The 25,230-nt window shown below is 38.5% G+C and overlaps 1 protein-coding gene across 1 annotated transcript in view; it reads right to left on the reverse strand.

Annotated features, from left to right (window-relative positions):
- Positions 1-25,230, reverse strand: part of EXOC4 (exocyst complex component 4) — an 810,848-nt gene that overhangs the window by 409,849 nt on the left and 375,769 nt on the right. The window contains exon 10 of the mRNA XM_082661558.1: positions 17,944-18,040. Coding sequence (XP_082517684.1) covers positions 17,944-18,040 — 97 coding nt within the window. The remainder of the gene's footprint in view (positions 1-17,943; positions 18,041-25,230) is intronic.

The raw sequence follows: 25,230 nt of genomic DNA on the forward strand, positions 1-25,230 counted from the left end.
TATTCTAGTTGGTGTTAATTAATTGGGACATCTTATAGAGAGAGTCATGCCTGATTCAATTAGTTCAAGTAACTGTCATTCTTGTTATTTTTGGAAATATTTTCTACTAAAGGTGGAAACATTTTTAAACAGGTAGCTATCTAGAGGCTGCCTATCTTTTTCTTCCATAAGGTTCACTATAGCCCTCACGATGAATTTGTTTAATGTAAATGTGTCTGTAGAGAGAGTAATTCCATCTATATTCTGCTACCATTTCATTTGCACCATTATTTTAATTAATGGGTCATTCATCATTTTACTAGATCTTTTTTGTATTTCAGGGGGCTACTGTTACCTTCTTAGTGTATGTATTTGGGATTTAAAAATAATTCTCATTATTCCAGTTACATACTTTGGATACTTTTCTACTGTTTCCAATCCCTAATTTCACTATTGTCTCTGCATAGGGAGAAAAGAAAGTAGCATATTCTACGTACTAATATGAAAACCCCCAGAATGTTATCTTTGTCACTAAAGCTTAAAATTCAGCCCTTAATAATTTAAGTGCAGGCAATCTTTCTCCAACTCCTTCCATACTTCAATATAGGAGCCATATATCCTATTACTTTACCATGAATAAGCCCCAAGCAACAGGAAAAAGAGTTTGCTGGTCCCAGTACAGAGATAAGAAAGGGGCAGATATTCCACACATTCCCCCCACCCCACCTCAGTCTGCTTTAGATAACCAACAGCCTCCAAATGGTAAGGCCTCTCAGACCATTAAAAATGGTAATCCATTTAAACTATCAATTTTCAGTTTCTATGGCAACAGCCTCTACAAATATCATTTATCCAGACCTTACTGTGTTTCAAGTACAATTCTAAGTAATTAATTTAGGTACATTGGCTTGTTTTCTAACAATCCCACTAAGCTAATGGCATTATTCCTACTTTACAAATGAAGAAACTGACACTTACTGATGCTCAGTTACTAAAACGGGAATGGAACTTAGATGGCTTGACTCCAACACCTGAATCTCAACAGTATTTCTGCCTTCAGGGCTAAACTCACTCACAGCTCTCAGAATTCTAGTGAACTTAAGGCCCTCCTGTAAATTCCTACTAAGGCATATTCTTTCATGCAGGCTTGATTTTTTATAAACCCTTATTCACGCATGCATAGAACCAGTGCTGGAATGACAGAGATGGCCCAGTGCACTACTAGATTTCTTATTAAGAAAAGACTCCATATACTAGAAACCCTATTTTACGAGTCCCAAAGGGGAAAAAAACACATGTTATCTACGAGGAAATTCATTTCTTCCCATGACTGCCTATATCTTTCCTGACTAGATTCTTAATTACCTCCTATTCACCCTGACCTAACAAAATTGAATTCCTCCAGCCCTGAATTCTCTTCTGCCCCGGGCACTATGATGCCTTTACTCTCACACCATGCCAGTATAAAGACAAGAGCTCAGAACTGAGAACACCCCAACTCTCACGCATTTCTAGTTTGTTCACTTCAAGTTCTGTGCAGTTCAGAAACAGGGCAGTTGTTTTGAGAGTGACAACAGAAAAATGCTCAAAAAGTTGGGCTTCCTTATTCTTATCTGTCAGAAGAGAGTAAAATGGAGCTATAGAGGGAAGAAAATTCAGCTACACAGGGAAAGGTATTTGCTGAGATTTGGAGAGTTTACAAGCAATGACGGGATGTTTGCAGAGCTGAAGACCCTGGGGCGTGGCGGGGGGAAGATTAGAGAAGGTATTTGCCCTGTTAACCTGCCAGAGGGGAACGAAAGTTCTAAAAGGTAAATGAATGGCTACGTTTGTGTGCAAACGAAACCAAAATAGTACAGAGCAGCCTTGTATACACTTCAAAAAATGACTTTGAGACACAATTTTATAAATGAAAGGGCGTGCTGGTATTAGTGGGCATTTTCAACTGTGACAGGCAAATACACTGAGAAACATTTGATCCTGGTAAAGTGCAGAGTCTTGCCTTGGCCTTTAGAAAAAAAACTTCTGAAAGCTGGGTTATGGTTTTGGATTCCAAACCAATTCCATGTAATAGAGAATCTGAAAGTATAGTGTCTACCTACAAATATAAAACATTATTATTGTTAATATTAATGTTTTCCTTCCTCTCTGAAGTTTCCATAGAAGACACCCTCGGGCCCATCCAAATCTACAGGAAACACTACGTACAACTGGTCCATGATAGGTGCAAATATATCACTTCAGGTTTCACTACTCTTAAAGGACACAATCTCACTCATTTTGCTCTCTTCCTAAAATTTACTCTAATTAGAAAATTAGAAAATAGTAAGCATTGTTATTTATAGTTTTAAATTTGTCAAGTTTCTTTGCCCTGGAGACTTTTACTCCTTGGTTTTCTTCTTTTCAACCAGGAAAAGCAGAGTTACTGTTTAAGTCCAAAAAGGGTCCACTTTCATATAGTGCCTGGCCTGTGAGTTTTTAAGATAATGTCACAAAAGCTATTTTTATCTTTATATCTGTAAGTGAAAATCAGGATTATGAATGAGAGTTTGGAGAACGGAGGGACAGTCAAAATTCTAATTAAAAAAAGTAAAAATAGGGCTTCCCTGGTGGTGCAGTGGTTGAGAGTCCTCCTGCCGATGCAGGGGACACGGGTTCATGCCCCAGTCCGGGAAGATCCCACATGCCGCGAAACGGCTAGGCCCGTGAGCCATGGCCACTGAGCCTGCGTGTCCGGAGCCTGTGCTCCGCAACGGGAGAGGCCACGGCAGTGAGAGGCCCGCGTACCGCAATAAAAAACAGAAACAAAAACAAAAAAAATTAAAAATAGGCAATTGCTCTGAGGCCAACAGACAATGAGGCACTGAAGGCCATTGGTCCTGGGGCTGCTTTTCCCTTGTCGGCCGCCACCCTGTCTCCACTTCTCTCTTGCTACGTCTCCTTCCTGAACCCTCTCTCACTGTTCCCCCACTGTTCCCCCTTCTCTCTGCATCCATGTCACTCTTTTCTTTCTCTTTAATTTCCCTTGGTTACTTTCCACTCCTCCCATTGCTCCATTCCCTCTAAGTGGCTTGAATGCAACTGCAATGTTTTTGGGTTTTTTTAAAACAATTGTTGTGTTTATTAAAAAAGTGCTACAATCTCTATATTATGTTAAAGACAAATTTAATAGCTTATATTTCTCTACGAACAAAAAAAGAAAAACCTGCATTTTACCCATATGTAGCCTTCAATTTCTTTGGGAGTAATCAGAAGAAGAAACTCTCCACCATGTCCCACTTATCTTCATTAAAGATACACTGTACCTTTAGGCTGTATGTGAATGTAATCACAATTCACTCCCTCCCCATACGTATACATTTCACAAAATACATCCTTATATTCTGAGTACTTATGCTGGTAGCTTTTCATCTACACTAAGACTATTAACTGTGGATGCCATAGGGAGAATGGCAGTTATAAACCATCAACGTTATAGCCAAATTACCCAGAAAAGGAAACCAACCAGTTTTTCTGTTTATCTCTAAGCTAATAAAGAGAACTGACTTACCAAATAACATCTGCCTACTAGAGTTTTGGAGTTACAAAGTAAGGTCCTTGTGGGCAATTCTGGTATCAGACAGAAGTCCTCAGAGTAATATTTAAAATCATCCTATTCAGTGAACAAGCAATCTGTATCTTCATATTATGGTTTAATGCTATGAGGCTAAATCATACTATAAGTGATCCAAAGCCTATTTCTATTAGAGTCAACAATCCCTTTCTTATGATAATGCAATAATTTTTCAGACTAATGAATCATGATGTTTTTCTGAAAATGTTCAATTCAAAACAAACACAGAATCTGTAGTGCTAAGAGACTATAGGTGTTGATTTTTTAATTATTTTGTTTTAATTTTTGGAAGATATATCATACTTTTCCTCGACATTTATTCAAGTTTGAATGAAAAGTTCCTGCTTCAGTTCAGAGTTTTGATCTTCTTGGCCGTGATGTGTTCCTTGGCCGAGACCCTAATGAGACTAAGTCTCCACGCACGCTGTCAATCATCGACATCAAATGCTGGGAGTGAGGAGAAAGTGGCTTTTTATTACAGAACTCTGAGGCCCTCTTTGGGGAGAAAAAGGGGGAAATGTGGTGAATGACTTCCTTCACTTTTCCTTCTTTCTCACATGGGGAGTACTTAGAACATATTCAAAGAAATTTTTATGGTCATAATAATTAAATCAGCAAAGAAACACCCTCTCTTCTTTTTTTCTTGCTTTGGGGACACATAAGAAACGTCCACTCCAGAAATCAAATGGACCAATCTCAATACTAAGAAAGCTTTATTCATAAGCTAAAATGAGAAACTTCTTCCTACCGTAGGATAAAACAACATAGAAAATAAGAATATGACTCCTGGCTTTTCTCCCTCTTTGAATTTCTTGTACTACAGTTATTTTACATATTAGAGTCAATTCCCCCAAACAGTAAATATCCAGCAGGGTAGGTTATTCATTATATTTATGATAAGAAAACTATTCCCGACTTGGGGTCCAACACAGTATCAGAAGTCGGCCAGAATTATTAGTATAAAATCTTAATATAAGACTCACTTCCCTGTTCCAAGGCATAATTACTGTAGTAAGGGACCTTGAAATGGCCACTCCATTAGTTTTAAGTGGTATTAATTAGGATTTATCATTTAGATCCTGTGTAACAACACACAGGCACAAACACTGACCGGGTAAAGTTTTGGCTCTTTCTCTAAGAAATTACCAATTTGAAGATTAAAAATATGACTAAGTAGTCTTAAAGGGCACACTTTTCATTCTAGAAAGGACATAAGCAACCTCAAGTTGCTGCCAGTGTGAGGAACAACTGAGCTTAAAGCTCCATTTCACAAATTAACTTCTGGCTGCATTTTAACTTCAAGACTTTTTTTTCCTTCACAGTGCCAGGAATACATTCCAGAGCCAATGTTCTCAAGTGAAAACATACAGTATTTAGACAAGCAGTAATTCGCTAGTAATGTTTCCACATAATTATTTCACACACGATTGCTAATCACGCCACGTGAGGGAAATCTCTAAGCCAGGGAATATATCTTGGCCATAAAATTAAATTATCAAACTGATAAATAAAGGAAAAACGGTCCAATAAAAGACTCATTCTAAGCTGGTTCAGAGTATTAAAAAAGTCTGTTTTAGATACTTACAAAATGGTAGCAATCTGGAACATTACCAAATCTTAGAAATATAAACACTTCCTTTCTCTTATCCCTGAAATGTTTAGCTAAAATTATTTTTCCCCAAAGTAGTGATACAATATTCAATAATTCCCCAGTCACTTACCATCAAACCTCTAAGGACTAAGGTCTTAAAAAATTATTTCATGAGGTCAGTTCCAATAGTTTCCCCACCAAACCACATTCTCGCTCTTAATACCCTCTCAGGCCACTAATGGGCAGTGAGGGAGGTAGGTTAGAGCAACACCAGAGCTTCTGAGGGCATCCTCTTGCTGAGAAGCAAGGCATTACACTCAAAGCACCTCCACTTCCCACCTCTTGCTCAAAAGGAAAGGCACAGAAGGTGGTGATTCACAGTTATTAGTGAGGTTCACACAGAGGAAAGCCAGAGAAACACTCAGCGCAGGCACACCTCTCCCTGCCTTCTTCAGAAACACAAATGAGCATGGAAGAAGTCAAGTGATAAATAATCTTTAGTGGTAAAAAAGTAATGCTTCACACATGGCAGTATCTGGCAGAGCATGTTACAGAGCCAGCTCGTGAAAGGCTTAGCTATGAAATTAATTCCAGTTGGCTGGATATGAACCCTGTCACATATATTGAAAACTAGATGAAACATAACTAAACATAATGATAAAGAGCAATGAAAGTGGCGCTGGAAAAGTAATCATGAAGCTTCAGGCTTGTTTAATGATTTTGTCAATATCTGGAGAGGAGGAATTCCAGGGAACCAGAAGAAACCTCAGGGGGAGTTTTGCAAACCTTAGGAAGAAATTATACAAAGGGTTTGAAAATATCAGTATTTTTTAAAAGGAGAGAGGGTACTATTTTAAAATAATAAGCTCGAGAAAATGCTAAGCTAAATTTTAAACCTTAAAATTATTTTCCTTTATGAGTGGTATACTGAGACTTACACCACGACAAAAAAAGTCCACTCAATATTCATTGCAATCCACCACAGAGAAAAATCACTCATTTCTTTCTCTTCCTGATATTTAAGGCAGGCGATGGAAAGCACAGGTATATTAAGAGAAATGAATTAAGAAAAATTAAATACTTCTATTGCTTTCCTTTCATAAATTGTTTCTGGTATTGTTTCCCCACAACTTCAAGTTTTTAACTGCTCCTCAAGCAAAATACAGTTGACTTTCGAACAACCCTGGTTTGAACGGTGCGGGTCCACGTACACATGGATGCTTTTCAACAGTAAATACTACGGTACTAAATGGCCTGAGGATGGCTGGATCCCAGAAGGCAGAGGAACCTGGATACAGAGGGCTGACTGTAAGTTAGAGGCGGATTAAACTCCACATTGTTGAAGGGTCAGCTGTGTTCAACCAGCTGTTCACATTCTTTTTAGAAAAGTATAAACACTAAATGAACAAGTGAATTTTAAAAATCTGAAGAAGAATGGATATATGTATAACTGAATCATTTTGCTGTATACCTGAAACTAACACAATATTGTAAATCAACCATGCTCCAATATAAAATAAAAATTAAATTTTTAAAAATTAATAAAGTTTCTGAATCAAACTGCTAATCATTTACTCAAACTTTTCCAAATAAACATATAGATGTGTCGACTCTTCCTCATATAAGAGTTAGGGTTAGCAAGATGATACAAACAAATGGTCTGGGTATGTTAGAATTGCTTTCCTCTCCTCTTCTGGCTCCTGCTCTATCATGCTGCTTTAAAATAATCATATACATTAAGAGATATATGCGCTTAAGGTCAATGTGTAATAGCAATATGAAGACTAGAATATTTGAGAATATGATACTTGTCACATCTCATTGAAAAAAACAAGAGCTCACAATGGCAGGAGTCACTGGAGAAATAATGTAATGCCACGAAACACATGGAAATGCATGCTTTCCAGAAGATAATGCCAACAGAGAATGTTCATAAAGAAGCTATTCCTGTAAGTAGCACAAGGGTTCTTGAAAGTTTTCATTTCACTTCATATCAAGATTCAAAGCTAATAGGGAGATCACAATGTTCTATTCTAAAAACACCCAAGTGCTAATTCTTTCTTGCAACAGAGACATCCCTAATCTGTGTACAGAAATTTTCTTTCACATAAATTAAATTTTATTTTAAATACGTTTGAAAAGTTACCTTGGGTAAATTTATATAATCAAAATTCTTAAGTTATGCAAATAATTACACCTAATTAACCAGTTAAATTCATAAAGTTTTCTTCTAAGTCAGCCCAACTATTTTCAGATGCTTATCTTTTAGAAGCAAAACTAAGAGAAGGGTATAGTGATGAGACTAGGCCACCATGACAAAGCACTCTGAGGTTCTGCTCTTGACCTGGCCTGCAATGTCTCTGGGACCCAGAGCTAGTCATATTGTGTCTTTTACTCTTCATTTTTTTTTAACAGAAAAATCCTTTTTTCTAAGCCAGCAGGAGAATTATGGTTATGAACTACTTCCGTGGAAGAGCCCTAGAGCCTGAGAAACCTCCTATTTTAAGGGTTTTGAATAGAGGCACACCCTTGAAATACAGAGTAGGAGGTAAGGGCTCTGGGGTACTTTTGCCTGGGCTTTAATCCTGGCCCTTCTATTTGCAATAGGGTGATCTTGGTCAAAACACATCAACTCTCTAGGCCTCAGGTTCCTTACCTATAAAATAAGGATAATAATAATCCCTACCACATAGAGTTGCAGTGAAGAATGAATTAGATATATAGGTTAAAGCATTTAAAACATAGCTGGGGATATCACTAGGGCTCAATAATTTTAGTTATTTTTATTATCATTTACTTGAGACCTTTACGATACACAAGCAGATTGCAAAAGTGATACCCAGAACGTATGCTTAGATGATCAATTTCATCCCACATTACCCTAACATTCCTAGAATTCAGAATGTTTCAAAACGATTATTTACTCTTTTATATATAACCTGAAATACAAGGATCCAAGATGTATACTCATTATTCTTTCTGGGTACAAGTAGGAAACAATATTAGTGTTCCAGAAATGCAATGTTTGCATGGCATCAAACTTTTGGTGGCAAACTGGATGTGAGCAATGCTACCAAAATCACTAGGACTGCATCAATAAACTGACTCCTTAGGACTTCAGTAAGTTTTCTTGGAGTTTGCTGTGATACCGAGCATAGACAGCATTGATCCATTAAGGACCTCAAGTAATTCAATCATGTTTGTTTGGGAGAGACTTTGAGTTATCTTAGGGACAGTGAAACACCACCTTTCTCAGGATATGCTAATATATTTAAATTACAGAGGGGCTTCCTGATTGCATTAGAAATGCATCTGTCTTCCCCTTCTTGTCTGCGCAGAGGGCATGCCACAGGCTTCATCACAACCAAATGCAAACTTCTTCTAGGCTGGGGTTGCTAATTATATTTAGAAGAACAACTGGTTTCTTTCTCAGTAGTTATTCACTATCCACCAAATAATATCTGAAACAAGTGTAGCACATATAAACATGTTTCATCCAACCCCCAGGTAAATCCCTATGTGGATGTTTAATACGAGAATGGGTTTGGTAGAGAGTCTAAAAGACTGAGAAGAAACTAAAAGGAAAAGTAAATTGAAAATTTAGAAATATCAAGGCCTATTTTTCAGAGAAAGTAGAAAAAAGGAAATGAGATATAACTAATATTTGGAAGAAAAAATATCTAGTTCCCAGCAGTACAGTTCACTTAAATTGCTAGAAAGGTTTCAAAATGGCAGCAGAGGCTCCCTTCCTCTCCCCAGTCCAAACTATGAAAAAAACTTCCTGCAGACTCTCCAAAGCCTATAACAAAATGCTCCTAACATTTACATCTGTAATGGTTTTTCTCCTCGAGAAAAGAGAAAATATGGGGAAATAAAAATTTTGACAGTCTTTGTGATGTTCAGTAAGTTGGAAGGATGTTTGCAAACTTCAAACCTGAGAGACTTGTTGTCACACCTTTTCTGACAGGCGACTTTAAACAAATGTCTCACATAGGAAGTACCTGTGGTGTGTGTGCTTGGGTTTGGGGAGGGGAGGAGAGAAAGCGCTTTATGTGCTGTCATGGGAAATTATCGGTCTACCTTAAGGAGTTTTACAGATGATCATTTTAAATCAAACACAGGCAGCCTCTCAGCTAACAAAAGCACTAAAGATAGCAAAAGAGGTGACTTTCTCTCTGCTTCATCCTCATCTCTACAATGACCTAAGTAAGAATAAGTTCTCCTTAAATAACTTTACCACAAAACATATTTGGAAATTTTATAATTTATCTCTGGATATCAAATAGATATCCAAGCAAAGATCTTAAGTTTGGGCTTCCCTGGTGGCGCAGTGGTTGAGAGTCCGCCTGCCAATGCAGGGGACACGGGTTCGTGCCCCGGTCTGGGAAGAGCCCACATGCCGCGGAGCCGCTGGGCCCGTAAGCCATGGATGCTGAGCCTGCGCGTCCGGAGCCTGTGCTCCGCAGGGGGAGAGGCCACAACAGTGAGAGGCCCGCATACCGCAAAAAAAAAAAAAACAAACTTAAGTTTGAATACAATGCAACTCCCTTTCTCATCCTTATTCTGCTCCTTCTTCCCAAACATCACTAGTAATTGTAGATGTTACCATTTTCCCACGATAAGGCAGTTATTTTTCTATTCTAACATTTTCACTGGGTGTGGGTATATTAATTTCAAAATAAGACTGTGTCCTGCCCTGAGCCGTCCCAAGATGATGTGTTAAGTGTTATAATGAAAATATGTCTGAAGCAAGATAACTTAAAAAATTCAAAAGGAAATCTCAAAAAATTCAAAAGGAAACTCAACTCACATCTTGCAAGGGCGGGTGAGTGTAAGACCAGTGAAAGTTCATAGAGAAGACCAGACATGACTGAATCTGAAACAATAAAGTGTATGCCAGATAATGAAAATGAGTAGAAGGTTGGCATGGGTGGGTAGATTTTGGATAGAAATAAATAAATGTGGGTAACAGCATGACAGACCTAGGGAAAGGAAAGGTCTAGTGAGGGTCTAAAGTATAAAAGGTGAGTGTAAGAGCTGTACGGATAAGGTCAAGAAGGACTTATACTCTACAAAAAGTCATTCCGACTGCAGTAGCAGACAACAGGAAATCACAAAGAAGAGGGAAGCAGCACAATCATTCTGGTAGAGGCATGGAAGACAGATTAGAGAAGTTTAAGTTTGGAGTAATGGGAACCAATTAGAAAGCTGAGAGAGTAAAGCAATAGCAACAGGTATGGGAAGGAGAGAATGAATATGAGACATAATTATGAAGTAGAAGTGACAAAAAATGAATGACAGTGCATGAGTCAGGTAAGGAGGATAAGAGCTTTCTAAGTGGATGCCAAGATTTTTTTGGTCACCAAAAGAGCTGGAGGCATCCATCTCTCAGGACAGGCAATAAAGGAAGATTAGAAGCAGAAGAAGATTCGGCATAGGACGTAGGTATGCATAGGGGAGTAGAGGTTGGGGATGGAAAATTTAGACAGATAATTATTAGTAGTTCAGTTTTAGACCCGAACCTGCTTCCCGGACCTTTGGAGACAGTTCAGTTTGGAGATACTGTTTTGAAAGTTATAGCTGAAAATACTGAATGGGTGAGATAATGGCAGAGTAAGCAAAGAAGAGTCTAGGAAGGCTCTGTGGAGAACATGTGTTGAGTGAGCAGGTAGAGACAAGGGAAACTTAACAAGCCTGAGAACGATGATCTGAAGAGGAACAAGAGGCCAGAGACAGTGGTGACAGAGAAGCAAAGAAGGAAAAGATTGAAATACAAAAGCAGGATCAGTTGTGTAAAACAGTAATGAAATCAGGTAAGACAAGGCTGAAAAATACCCTTGAGATTTGGCATTGAGACGGTGACGGGTCTGGGTCAAGAGTGTGCAAATGAATGGGCAGGGAGGGAAAGAAATGAAGAGCACAGCATATACCTGAACAGCTCAGTAGTAAGGAAACAGGAAACTTAAGTGATAGGCTGGGGATGGGGGCGGGGGGTGTGGGTGATATGCAGGATTAAGAAAAGAGATTTTATAAAATGGGAGAGGTTGAGCATATCTATGGGTCCCAGGGAAGAAGCCAGTAGGGAGGAAATGACTGAAGACAGAGAAGTGATAGGAGCTAACAAAAAGAACAAGATCCCAGAGGGCATGGAGGGAAATGGGACTAAGGCTAGAGGAGAAACTGCCTCTGAAAAAGGAAAGGCCACACAAAGAGATGTACCTCTACAACAAATAAATGCCTAAGAGTAAATAGGAAAAATTAAGGAAATTGAGCACTGGTGGGATAATGGACTTCTTTGTCACGGATCTTCTTCTATTCTCAAATTACTACAATGCTTTAATAAGGAACAAAGGCAAGGACAATGTCTGGCACACATGAATCACTCAATAAATATTTGTTGAAAAAAAGGAGTAAATGAATAAAAAGTAATTAACAGAAAAATATGATTAAATTGAAGAATTTTCCATGAAATTTCAGTTTATCTTAAGTACATTCAACTCCTAGTGAATGTCGGGAGTTGCATCTTGAAAAATCAACACATCAATCAAAAATATGTAAAAGAGAAAATGTAATGAATTAAGGCTTATAAAGAATAGGGCTTCCAACTTTCGGAGAAGGATGTTGGGTCCTTTTTATTCTTCAGTGAAATCCTCATTTCAATTTTCTTGAAAGCTTCAAAATAAGAAAGAAGTGTAGATTCGCTCAGATGCATTTTTGAGCACTGATGCACCTCTATCAAACCCGCTCAGCATTTCTAATTTCCCTTGAAAGAATCGATTTAGTAGCCTCTTTTCATACAATTTTCTTTGCTACCCTTATTTCCACTCTGACATTTAAAAAATAAATAAAATACGCAAACGAGATATTGATGGCTTTGCTGATGCCAGCACCCCAAGCACACTGGGCACAGCAAGAGAGCTGCCCGGGGGTGGCAGGCATCTCTGCTGACAGGGAGTTCTCGTGGCCACAGGAGAGGCTGCAGATGGATTAAAACTCAGAAAACAAAGTGGCTATGACAAACGTGACTGGACAGAATATACTATATTCTAATAACCGAGTAGCTAAAGTGAAGGCAATGAATAACGGTAATTAACAATAAGCTCAAGATAGTATAAAGAGGTTAAAAACACGTATCTTTTAATAAGCAAGAATTAAAATGCAAGACTCCAAGACCTACTAAAAGAATACTTAATATCGATCAAGCTTATTTTGTGCTTTTAAAACTTGCCTACCCACTTGCCAATGACTCATTTGTTCAAAACATTTTTACTGACTGTCCGTTATGGACCAGAACCACATGATTTACCTCCTCTCTACAGTTATGGTAGAGCCCCTCAGCTGGGCCTCAGCCTGCTCATTGCTTGCTGTGATATTCCTACGTATTAATATTTGCCTAAGAATGCTGACTTAAGTTGCCAACTATCTTTCTGTGAGAAAGATAATTCTTAATTCTGGGTTATATGACTTTTTACTTTTCTTAGTGTTGAAATTCTTGTTCTTTATTAAAACTGGCAAATTATGTTGGTTCTAATTATTTTTTCACTGACTGATTCATAAATCCCAAAGTCTGGGAAATACAGAGTCAATTAATTTTATCTTCCCAGGCTTTTACTTCCAAGGACACAGTATATATTCATTATCTAAGTAGTCTGGCTTCCGGGCACCCTGGCTCACCACCTAGCCCACCCAGCTAGACCACGCCCCAGCTGTCCCCACAATCTCTTACTTGCGTGGGTGGCTCCTTGGTCCCACAAGATAGGAAAGCAAAAGATTTCTTGAAAAGTTGTTTTGAAGGAGTTTAAATTGTAAGCAGGTCTTCGGACCATAAAATCCTAAAAAGTTCTCATTTACTCCAAAACAGTAATTAAATATTGTGTTTTTATAACTGCAAATTTCAGTGGTATACTGGTACAGTGACTGACATAAAGAAACCAACTACTGCTACTACTTCCAAAAAGATGGTAACTGACATAGACATAATGTTATACCAAAGAAGCCAGACACCAAAGAGGACTTACTGTAGTATTCCATTCAGATGAAGTTCAAGCAAAACCCATCTATCTACAACCAAAGAAATAAGAACAATGACTACCTATGAGGGATGGCTATCAACCGTCAATAGGAGGAAATCTTCTGGGGCACCACAAATGATCTATATCAGTGTTTCATATATTGACCTCGGTCATGGTTACATTTTGGGACACATATGTAAAAATGCATACAAATATATGAAAATATATATGTAAGGATTTGGACACATTAATGTATTAGGTTGGCCGAAAAGTTAGTTCTGGTTTTTCTGTAAGATGTTCAGAAAAACCTGAACGACCTTTTTGGCCAACCCAATATGTCATATCCCAATAAGAATGAAAAAGAAAAAAAAAAAAGAAGATTAGCTTTCAAAATATGTACAGATTTTGAATTCATAGAGCCCAATTAAGTAAAATACTTCAATATTCTTTCACTAAGGGCAATATCCTAGAAACTTTCTGGCATTACACCTTTTTCTTCTTCCTATGTGTCAAATACTTTCTTACCTATTTACAAGGTGGTAGCTTACAGGAATAGGCTTTAAAGAATACTCAATGAGTTTAATAATAATAATCACTAAGTAATTAAAATTCTCCCAGGAGTACTGAAAACTACTCACTCTAGGACATCAAAAACTCCAGTATCTATTTCAATTCCAAAAGAATAGAAAGGGCAAACCCAGCATTTCCAAGTTCAAAACCAATGCTCTTACCAAAACATTAAATTAAGGTAATTAAAAATTAAACCTTCTCTTATGGTACTTCCACCTTGATTCTTTAAATCTGGTTGTTCTTGCTTCTCTTGCTTGAATCAAAGAACACTCCTCTCTCACTTATTAAATAACAAAGTCTCAAAAAAATACTGTGCTTAGTTTGAGGTTTCTTTTTGTTTGTTTTGAACTACAAAAGGAAAATTAAAAGGGTTTCTTGACCATGAAATGGAAAATATTTCACTTGCTGTACGACGTGTTTAAAAAAAAATAGTAGGCGGTATTAATAATTAAATGTTCAAATGACAATTACTGAATGTAAGAAAGTCGATAATGACCAAGCAAGAACCCTATAACAAAGTATGCAAAGCAGAAATAAGAGAACAAAATGGATGCGGGGAGGGGGTGTTTTCTGAGAAGCAAAGGAAAGGGTAAAATAAAATACAGAGAAACAGTGTAGAGCCAACACCCAGAAGGAATATAAGTTATTAAAGGGAGAGACCACGTTTTTCCTCTAGGTATTCCTATGTTATTTTTGACACCAAATTACATTATCAATTTAGGTTTCAAAATCAGATGTAAATGGGCCTCCAGCTGGACGGAAACCTATTTCATTGAACGCTGAATAAGCATATATTGGCTACTGCAGCCCAAGACAAATACATGTTCAGAATACATAAAAAGCAACACACCGATGAAGTAAACATTTTGCTCTGAAAAGAATCTCTACAGTCTTTCATATGTACGCTTCCAATAATTTTAATTGATCATTAGAAAATTTAATTGATAATGAGAAGAAAATCTGCAACTAGAATATCAGCTTAAATCTAGGTCAAAATCGTGGCAGCAGTCATGATGATTTTAGGTTTACTTGAGAATATAGTTTTAGTCCCATATTAGCTTTACAGCAGAAGCAAGCATGCCTTCTTTTTGCCTTAAGAGTCACTGTAAGGGTTAACTTATAATCACAGGTACCAGTTACTGGCACAAGGGAAAAAAAAGGAAAATACAAAAACAGGAGCAGAGAAGAAAAAAAGACAGACAGTAGAAGGAACTCCATTGTAGAGACTCTAATAATTGCTCTATGTACAGTCATGGTCTGAGTGTCTCTCTTACTCTGTGTCAGAAAGAAGAAAGTCAAAGCTGTAATGACACAGCCTTGGTCAACTAGGCCTTGACCTGGTCAGTGATAATCATGAGCACTAAACTGAAACATAAAAAAGGAATCCAGGGCTTCCCTGGTGGCGCAGTGGTTGAGAGTCCACCTGCCGATGCAGGGGACACGGGTTCGTGCCCTGGTCCAGGAAGATCCCACATGCCGCAGAGCGGCTAGGCCCATAAGCCATGGCCGCTGAGCCAGCATGTCCGGAGCCTGTGCTCCGCAACGAGAGAGGCCACGACAGTGAGAGGCCCACATAACGCAAAAAAAAAAAAAAAAAAAAAAAAAAAAGGAATCCAAATGAGCAGGATTGGAAGAAACACTTCCATCCAGAGTGCTGAAGCTGCAGAGTATATTATAGAGAATTCCAATCATATATTTAAAGAATGTTGACCTCACAATTCAGCATCTTGTTAACTGCATCTTTTGATTAAGCATCTCTAGGAACGATACTGTCTTCCAAGGAAAACTTTCCTATTTTTGAATTGCCTGGCTCATTAGAAAATTCTCATTATGTAGAGTCAAATCTCTCTACCATCCAACCAACTAACTAGCTCTAATCCAGATTTAGAAAACAACAAAAAACAAAACCACTTTATTTCTTTTAAGTGGCACATATATTTGAAATTAGATATCAAATCCTCTGTTTTTCACTAAGATTTTCAGTTCTTCCTACTGTTTCTCGTAAGGACCGGCCTACCCTTTTCTGCTAACTAGACTGGCTTCTCTTACCTCTCTTCACATTGTTGCTGAAATGTACATTGACATGTTGGCTGGAACCGTGACTGACCCTCCAATTTACTCCATTAATATAAAATTGCCAGTTAGTTGCAATCAGTGTTCGGGCATATATCACACAACATATTTTGAAAATACAAAAGTAAGAGAAAGCTTAGGAAAAAAATTTATCATCTCCAAACGTTACTTAGTTTGAAGACTAAAAGCATTTAACATTTATTATATAAATTCCAAAGCAGTGACTCAAATGTGGGGTTTGAAATCTAAATATACCGCCACTCAAGTGCTTCACAGGCCTTCACAGGTCACAGTCTGAAAAGATAGCAATATTTTTCATAATTCTGAGGACAAGGAAAAAACCATTGTGTTTCATAAAAATGCGGTAAGACAGCAAAATTTCCTCCCATGCGTGAATAATGTATGACCTACAATGTTACTTGCTCGACTGTCTAATCACCAGCATCTTTCAAAATGTCTATATAAGCTTTAGCTCATTAAGAACAAACATGCGTCGGTATAAAAATATCACATACCTGTGAACACTCACACTAATATTCTGCCAAATGCCATGCACACATCAAACTGACATGGGTGGGCCAACTTTTGTGCATTTCTCAAGGATAGAAAATATTCGGAAAAGAAATACAGAATTACTTCACTCTATGACATTCATGCTAACTCCAATAATCAAAAACACACACGCACGCTATCTACCTATCAATCTATCTACCTAGGTAGATAAATATTACTATTAATCTATCTACCTACGTGATTAATTATAAATTAATTATAAATTAATTAATATTATATTGTATATCTGTGTCCCCAAAGTACCCTTTTTTGTTGTACTCAAAAACACATAACATGTAATTTGGGCTTCCCTGGTGGTGCAGTGATTAAGAATCCGCCTGCCAATGCAGGGGACATGGGTTCGAGCCCTGGTCGGGGAAGATCCCACATGCTGTGGAGCAACTGAGCCTGTGCACCACAACTACGGAGCCTGCACTCTAGAGCCCACGAGCCACAACTACTGAGCTCATGAGCCTAGAGTCCGTGCTCCACAACAAGAGAAGCCACCACAATGAGAAGCCCGCGCACCGCAACTAAGAGTAGCCCCCGCTCGCCGCAACTAGAGAAAGCCCGTGTGCAGCAACAAAGACCCAACGCAGCCATAATGAATAAATTAAAAAAAACACACACATGTAATTTACCATTTCTTAACCTTTTTCAGGTGTACAGTACAGAAGTGTGAACTATATGCACATTATTGTGTAACATCTGTAGGACTTTCTCATCTTATAAAACTGAAACTTGAGATCCACTGAATAACCACACCCCTTCCCTGCGCCCCCGGCAAAAGTATCTTTTTAAAGGTATTCAGGGCTTAGAAGGTTTTTAAATGGAAGTATCACAGATTCTTATTTTCTTAAATCACAGTATCACAACAAACTGAGCATTTTAATAGATTTCATTCTCATCACTAACAAGTTTTATCCTTCAATATATAAAACCACATATTTGATTGATATTAATGCCTTTCAGTTTTTGTAAATCCTATTTGTTCAGAGACCTGCCAGTTCTCAAAGGATATCTGAGTCATTAGTTTAAAACAGACAGATCATGGTGCTGCTCTTTTTTCCTGTAAAGGGCCAGTAAGTAAATATTTTAGGCTGTGTGAGGCACAGGGATTCTGCTGCAAATATTCAACTCTGCAACTAGAGCCCCCAAACTGTTATGGGCAATACATAAATGGATGAGCCTAACTCTGGAAATAAAAATTTATTTAGAAAAACAAGGGACAGGCTAAATTTCTCCTGTGGGCCATAGTTTGCCAACCCCTGAAATAGTTAAGGGATAGTGACAAGGAACAGGACAGGGACAGGGAGTAGTTAAGAAAGAAAATCAAATAAATGTATCTATGAAGAAGTACTCCTGAGACCAAGTAGCTACTTAGTAGGGTTGACATTAATTTTCTATTGACGAACTTTGATTGTGAGGTCCTATAAAATGGAAAAAGTTCTTTTTATGACTTGTTTTAATGCTGACTGACCTACTGGCATTCAGTACATTAGCATACATAATGAAAATATTGATCTTCAGTAAGTACATAGGATTTGACTTACCTTAATAATGGATGGAATATGACAGTAATATTTCTGGCTCCAGGTTTGCAGACAAATTTTGTTCCTCCACCTTCAATTAAGTTGTCATCAGGACCCCCTTTCAGAAAAAAAATAAAAGAGAAATTAGCTTATCAGAACTTTTGCAAAGAAATAAGCCTATCAGATGTATGTTACACTATCACAAGGAAGATCATCTTTGAAAACAGCTGCCTTTAATATTTACAAAATTATTTTATTTTGAATGACTTGATTCAGTCTTCCTCATTAAATAAGCAATGGATTTGCATTTTCACTCTGGAGTGAGAACATGGAAGCACAGTAAGAATAACTATATTTAAAGAAACAATGCAAGGGTACAACCCAGTTAAGGCTAAAATTTTGATCTCTAATCACCACTGTCAACCTTGTACAGCACGGCACATGAAAACTTCAGGGGAGGGCTTCCCTACTGGCGCAGTGGTTGAGAGTCCGCCTGCCGATGCAGGGGACGCGGGTTTGTGCCCCGGTCCGGGAAGATCCCACGTGCCGCGGAGCGGCTGGGCCCGTGAGCCATGGCCGCTGAGCCTGCGCTCCGCAACGGGAGAGGCCACAGCAGTGAGAGGCCCGCGTAACACAAAAAAAACCAAAAAAACTTCAGGGTGAGGAAGAAGTGCCGTTCAGGCTTGTCTAGGGCTCGAAAGGTTGCAGCAGAGGCCCACATGCACCTAACCAAGCATACTTCATCAAATCCAAGACCTCACTAATTGTAAGATACATTATCGTTGTAAGTAACACTAAGAAAAAAAAATCCTGCTAACTAAAGTATACAATGCTTCCTTATTATTTGCAATCTTTTTTTTTTCTTTTATTGAAAAGTTCTTTACAGCTTAAATATACAGAACTAGGTTAAATAATTCATAAATAAGTAAATTTAAGGATTTATTAAGGTTTTTAAGATAAAGAGGTATTTAGCCAAAATCTCTCATACACGTATAATAAGGAAACCTAAGAAAAGTGAGTTGGTTAAGGTGTTCTTAAAACTAGTTAATATTCAGAGTGCAGCTCTTCTGAATGGCTCAGACTTGTCGCTATCTTTGTTTTCTAAACAATTTCACTAAGTGGATTTCTTGAAGGAGTACATCCAGTATTTTACTCCAAGCTGCTGATACCGATTCTGCAAGGTTTAATGTTGACATGTTCTTGATACTATTAGAAGGTTTAAAGAGAAGGTGTTCTTACAACAACCAAGATTAATACTCTTTCGTCAAATGGTCCTTAAGAGGTTCGCTAATTGAAATACTGAAGGGTCATGATGTGAAGAATAACCACTCAGCTCACACGTACTGAGGCAAAAACAACTCATTATGACTATCTTCCGGTCGATAGCCATTAAGATGTCACTGATTTAAGATATATCCTAATTTCAGAGTTTAGAACGTGACAAATGTACATCCTGGGGTGTTGGGAGAAATGCTCCCCCGCCCCCCACCTTCATGTTTCTATGCATTAGGATGAAGCTCAATTAAAGTAATCCCTGGCCTCTGTCCATCTTTTACCCACTCAAGGGAAGTGAACTAACTCCTTCGGTAAAATTGAGAAGAAAAAGCGGGGCATGCAGAGCTCAGCAACCCCCTTATTCCACTTGAGAAATCAGAATGCCTGTACAAAGTCAGCATTGTCTCACCAAGTTTAGCAATGAAGGTCCTACCTTGTCAGAGAAGGATAAAGCGGTCCAGTACCTTCTGTAAGTAAGTACATTTGTCTAATTTTGATTTTCAGTCAGCAAACTCATCTGGCTCTCTTAACTAGGCTACATCCTTCAGTCTAGCTTGTATCAACATAAAAGTGGTATTTCATCTTCCATTTACTTACTTATATTATTTCATAATAGTGTCAGAACTCTGACAGGAAAGGTAGATGCTATTTAATAGACTTTCTCAAAACCCTAACAATCTACACTTACAATACTGCATTTATTTTTGCTAAATTAAAGTTTCTTTTTAATTATAGTTCTCTGCATGATACCAAACATAAATCTCACCTGATATATTATCTGCCTTAATGGTCTCTGAGGTATCTTGGAAATTGACTGATAAAAACATGTGAAGCTTTAGAAATCCATAGCCTGGATCATCAAGACTTCCCAGAGGCATCAGAGTCTAGACAAATCCCACTTGGCTCAGTCGTTTCCACCAACTAATCAAAGGATGGCTTTTCTTAAGAAAAACAGAAACTGTAATGGCATGTACAGCTCTAGATTCAAAATCATGAGCTGTTTGTTCTCATTTGGAAAAAAATCCTCTTGTATTATTATATTTGCATTGGAGATATCAGCGTTCTGCTAAGTCAGTGATTTTTGCTCAGTTAAAAGGAAAGCGAAAGGAGAGCATCAACACTACAACAGGCGCTACTCTTTTAATAAAAATCTTCCTCAAAAGGTCACATGGTATGGTTACAAACAAAAAATAAAGAATAAAAATAACTTCTTTACTAACACTTCTCTTCCTAAGATCGTAAAATCGAGTCAGAATTGAATCACCAAGGAAACGTGCACATGTGTCCAAGAAATCAGGTTATATTCTGCACTCCAGGAACAACATAAATGACTTCCTACAAAATACATAAATCTACACACAAGAAATAATGCACTTTATCTACTCAATATGAGCACATCCTTAAAGGACAGATATGAGCTGGACTGCATGGTCTCTAATGGCTTCTAAAAATTCTGAAGTTTTCTGATTTTAGATACTCAATAATTAAATACAGGCCTGACTACCCCAGCTCCAAACTCGCATCTTCATGCACACTGAACACACTGTATGCATGACCACCTCAATGCCTTGGCCCACACTGGACTCTATCTGGGGAGACCTCTCCGCTCCCACCATTCCTTTAGGGCCCAGGTCTACACCTAAACTGTCAAGTGCCCCTCTCCCAATGTCCAAAACTCCATTAACAGTGACTTTATAAAATAAACCATATAACCTTAACATAGGTCTTTTCTGTTACTGTGACTTGTTTTCTAGTTCTTATGTAACCTTCTCCCCACTTGGAATGTAACATCCCAGAAAGTACTTATAAAAATATATATATTTGGTGAATGAATGAAGGAAGAAACGATGACCTAACTCAGTAGAATGTTATTAGAATTAGATAAGAAACTATATGTGCAAGTCCTTGGTGAACTGCCAAGAACCTAACAAATGTCAGCAATGCTCTCTGTATCCCTAAAGGCTTACAGCTAGTAGATGTGCTTCGTCAACTTTTGTTGATGACAATCACATGGGGAACACAGATAACAAAGAATAAAGATGCAAAATACCAAAAATAAGGCACAACAGCCACTAGAAATGTCAGTGGGAGGAAGATTTGGCTGTGAAAATAAAGGCATGATGACAACGCATCAAGCTAGAAACTAATAGTTTCATTTGTTCTAAATCTGTGTGAGCTACATACAGGCTATTACCGAGTCACACAGTACGGTTAAACTAATTACAAAGTAAAGACTGGGGCCTCCCTGGTGGCGCAGTGGTTGGGAGTCCGCCTGCCGATGCAGGGGACGCGGGTTCGCGCCCCGGTCCGGGAAGATTCCACGTGCCGCTGAGCGGCTGGGCCCGTGAGCCATGGCCGCTGAGCCTGCGCATCTGGAGCCTGTGCTCCGCAACGGGAGACGCCACAGCAGTGAGAGGCCCGTGTACCGCAAAAAAAAAGTAAAGATTGGGCAGACTTATTAAAAAAAAAAAAAAAAAAGAAAAGAAAAATTCCCCTTCCTACCTCAACCTACAACCAAAATTCCATCTACAGGAACCTTGTATGCTTTTCCAAGCCCATTACCAAGCGCCATCAACACTGCATTTGATGCGATTTCCTCTTCACAGACTAAGTCCAAATCTAGCTATAACTAAATTACTACTAAACAGCACCAACCCAGTGAAAACAGTGCTTGAAAATAAAGGTGTCAGGACCACAAGTAAAGGTCATGGCCAAAGACTGTATGGTCTGCGAGTCTCCATCCTCTGAGGTTTATTCTAGCTTTTCAATATTCTGCATGAGAAACAAAACTCGCCCCTCCTCACAGGCCTTCTGTTAATCAAGTAATCTGGGAGCTGCCGTCATGAATGTTCTTAGGGAACATGTTGCTCAACCCTGAGAAGATCAGGGAATGGGCCGGTGCAGCTCCCTCCCCTTCATTCATTATGCTCACAGTAATCCCTGCTGTCCCAGGCCAGGTGACAGGCACCAGAGAAAATGCTGAAGGATGATGGATGGCTGGAAAGAAAGGGGAACTGACAGCCATATTACAAGTAGAATATATATTGTTCAGAAAGGAGGGGACAAAATGCTCCAGTCATATTTCCTGGTCCTAACAAGGAGCACAATGGCTGACGGGCTCCCTCAGGTGACTGGCAAAAGGCACCAGGGCCACACAGTGACTGCGGGGATGACAGCATCTTAGTGCGCGCAGCCTGACCCTTCTTTTAGAATTTATTTACTTATAAGTCATTAGCTCCTAAACTTATATATTCCTTGATTCTTCCCAGCTAGAATTTGATGTAGTTTATAATTAACACAGTCACGTTAATAAAACACACAAAAAAACCCAAAGTCTCAGAAAGAAATGGAAAGGATTGTTCTCCCTGAGAGGACTACATACCGTACAGTGGGAAGAATGAAAAAGATTTGTGTCAGACCCCGGATCTCTATTTATTAGTAGTATAAGTATGATAAAAATATTTAAATTCTCTGAGTCTCAACTTTCCCATTTATAAAACACAGATTGCAATAAACTCTTTCAGAGACTTGTGGTGATGTTTAGGTAAGATAATGTACTCCAGGGCATTCAGTACAGAATTTGACACATGGTACATCTCAAATAAATGACTGTCTACTTTTTCCCTTTAGAATTACCAAGCAAAGGATCTAAATGATCACACTCTCTCTCTCTCTCTCTCTCTCTCTCTCTCGCTCTCGCTCTCGCTCTCTCTCTCTCTCTCACACACACACACACACACACATATATATCATTGGAAAATAAACTGAAAAAACAAAAGGTTCAAATTCAAAAAATGTTATACTTGCTACTTTAGGCAACATCATACTAGTCAATATCATTAGTGAGACCAATTAAAACACTTTTGTCTTATTTTAGGGTCAATAGAATTGCAGTGAAATTTTTAAAAATTGCTGAGAATACTTAGAGCCTGACAACAGGAAATTAGTCTTTCTCTTAATTTTTCAGTTAAAAATAATCAATATTAAATGTATAAATGTTAAAATTACGCATGCTCTGTGCCAAGAGCTTAGATGAAAATAGTATAGAATTTGATGGCCACTTTTGTTGAACCACAGAAAGCAGTATGCCTCATCTCACATTTTTAATGTGTTCTGGATGTAAAGTTGGCCTTTCCACATAAAAAAGAACCACAGTGAAGGTGAACTTTTTTTTTTTTAACACCTTTATTGGAGTATAATTGCTTTACAATGGTATGCTAGTTTCTGCTGCATAACAAAGTGAATCAGCTATGTATCCCCATATCCCCTCCCTCTTGCGTTTCCCTCTCATCCTCCCTATCTCACCCCTCCAGGTGGTCACAAAGCACGGAGCTGATCTCCCTGTGCATATGTGGCTGCTTCCCACTAGCTAGCTATTTTACATTTGGTAGTGTATATATGTTCATGCCACTCTCTCACTTCGTCCCAGCTTACCTATCCCCCTCCCTGTGTCCTCAAGTCCATTCTCTACATCTGTGTCTTTATTCCTGTCCTGCCCCTAGGTTCCTTAGAACCTTTTTTTTTTTAGATTCCATGTATATTTGTTAGCATACGGTATTTGTTTTTCTCTTACTTCACTCTGTATGACAGTCTCTAGGCCCATCCACCTCACTACAAATAACTCAATTTCATTTCTTTTTTTTTTTTTAAATCAATTTTTTTTTATTTTTGGTTGTGTTGGGTCTTTGTTGCTGTGCGCAGGCTTTCTCTAGTTGCGGAGAGCGGGGGCTACTCTTTGTTGCGGTGCGCGGGCTTCTCATTGCAGTGGCTTCTCTTGTTGTGGAGCATGGGCTCTAGGTGCACAGGCTTCAGCAGTTGTGGCTCGCGGGCTCTAGAGCACAGGCTCAGTAATTGTGGCACATGGGCTTAGTTGGTCCCGTGTCCCCTGCATTGGCAGGCAGATTCTTAACCACTGTGCCACCAGGGAAGTCCAATTTCGTTTCTTTTTATGGCCGAGTAATACTCCATTGAATATATGTGCCACATCTTCTTTATCCATTCACCTGTCGACGGACACTTAGGTGGCTTCCATGTCCTGGCTATTGTAAATAGTGCTGCAATGAACACTGCGGTACGTGACTCTTTGAATTATGGTTTTCCACATAAAAAAGAACCACAGTGAAGGTGAACTTTTTTTTTGATTAAAGTATAAATAATTTACAATGTTGTGTTAGTTTGAAGTGTACAAAGTGATTCAGTTATATATATATATTCTTTTTCAGATTCTTTTCTATTATAGGTTATTACAAGCTGAGTATAGTCCCTTGTGCTATACAGTACGTCCTTGCTGTTTACCTATTTTATACATAGTAATGTGTATCTGTTAATCCCAAACTCCTAATTTATCCCCTTGCCCCTCACCCCCACTATCCCCTTTGGTAACCATAAGTTTGTTTTCTCTGTTGGTGAGTCTATTTCTGATTTGTAAATAAGTTCATTTGCATAATTTTTTTAGAGTCTACATATAAGTGATATCATACGATATTTGTCTTTGACTTACTTCACTTAGTATGGTTATCTCTAGGTCCATCCATGTTGCTGCAAATGGCATTATTTCATTCGTTTTTATGGCTGGAAGGTGAACTTTTCTATAGCAAATATTCTGCTTCACAAATACTTTTTAAGGATTATGAAAATACATACAGGACTTCCTTGGTGGCACAGTGGTTAAGAATCCGCCTGCCAATGCAGGGGATGCGGGTTCAAGCCCTGGTCCGGGAGGATCCCACATGCCACTGAGCAACTAGGCCCGTGCGCCACAACTACTGAGTCTGAGCTCTAAAGCCCGCGAGCCACAACTACTGAAGCCCTCGCACCTAGAGCCTGTGCTCCACAACAAGAGAAGCCACCTCAATGAGAAGCCTGCACACTGCAATGAAGAGTAGCCCCCACTCACCACAACTAGAGGAAGCCCGCACACAGCAACAAAGACCCAACGCAGCCATAAATAAATAAATAAATAAATTTAGAAAAAGAAAATACATACAGTATCATAAATATGCAATTTCTGATTGCATCAATAAAGAGGGTCGT

This window comes from Grampus griseus (assembly GCF_964374135.1).
Source record: "Grampus griseus genome assembly, chromosome: 9".
In the NCBI taxonomy this organism is placed as follows: domain Eukaryota; kingdom Metazoa; phylum Chordata; class Mammalia; order Artiodactyla; family Delphinidae; genus Grampus; species Grampus griseus.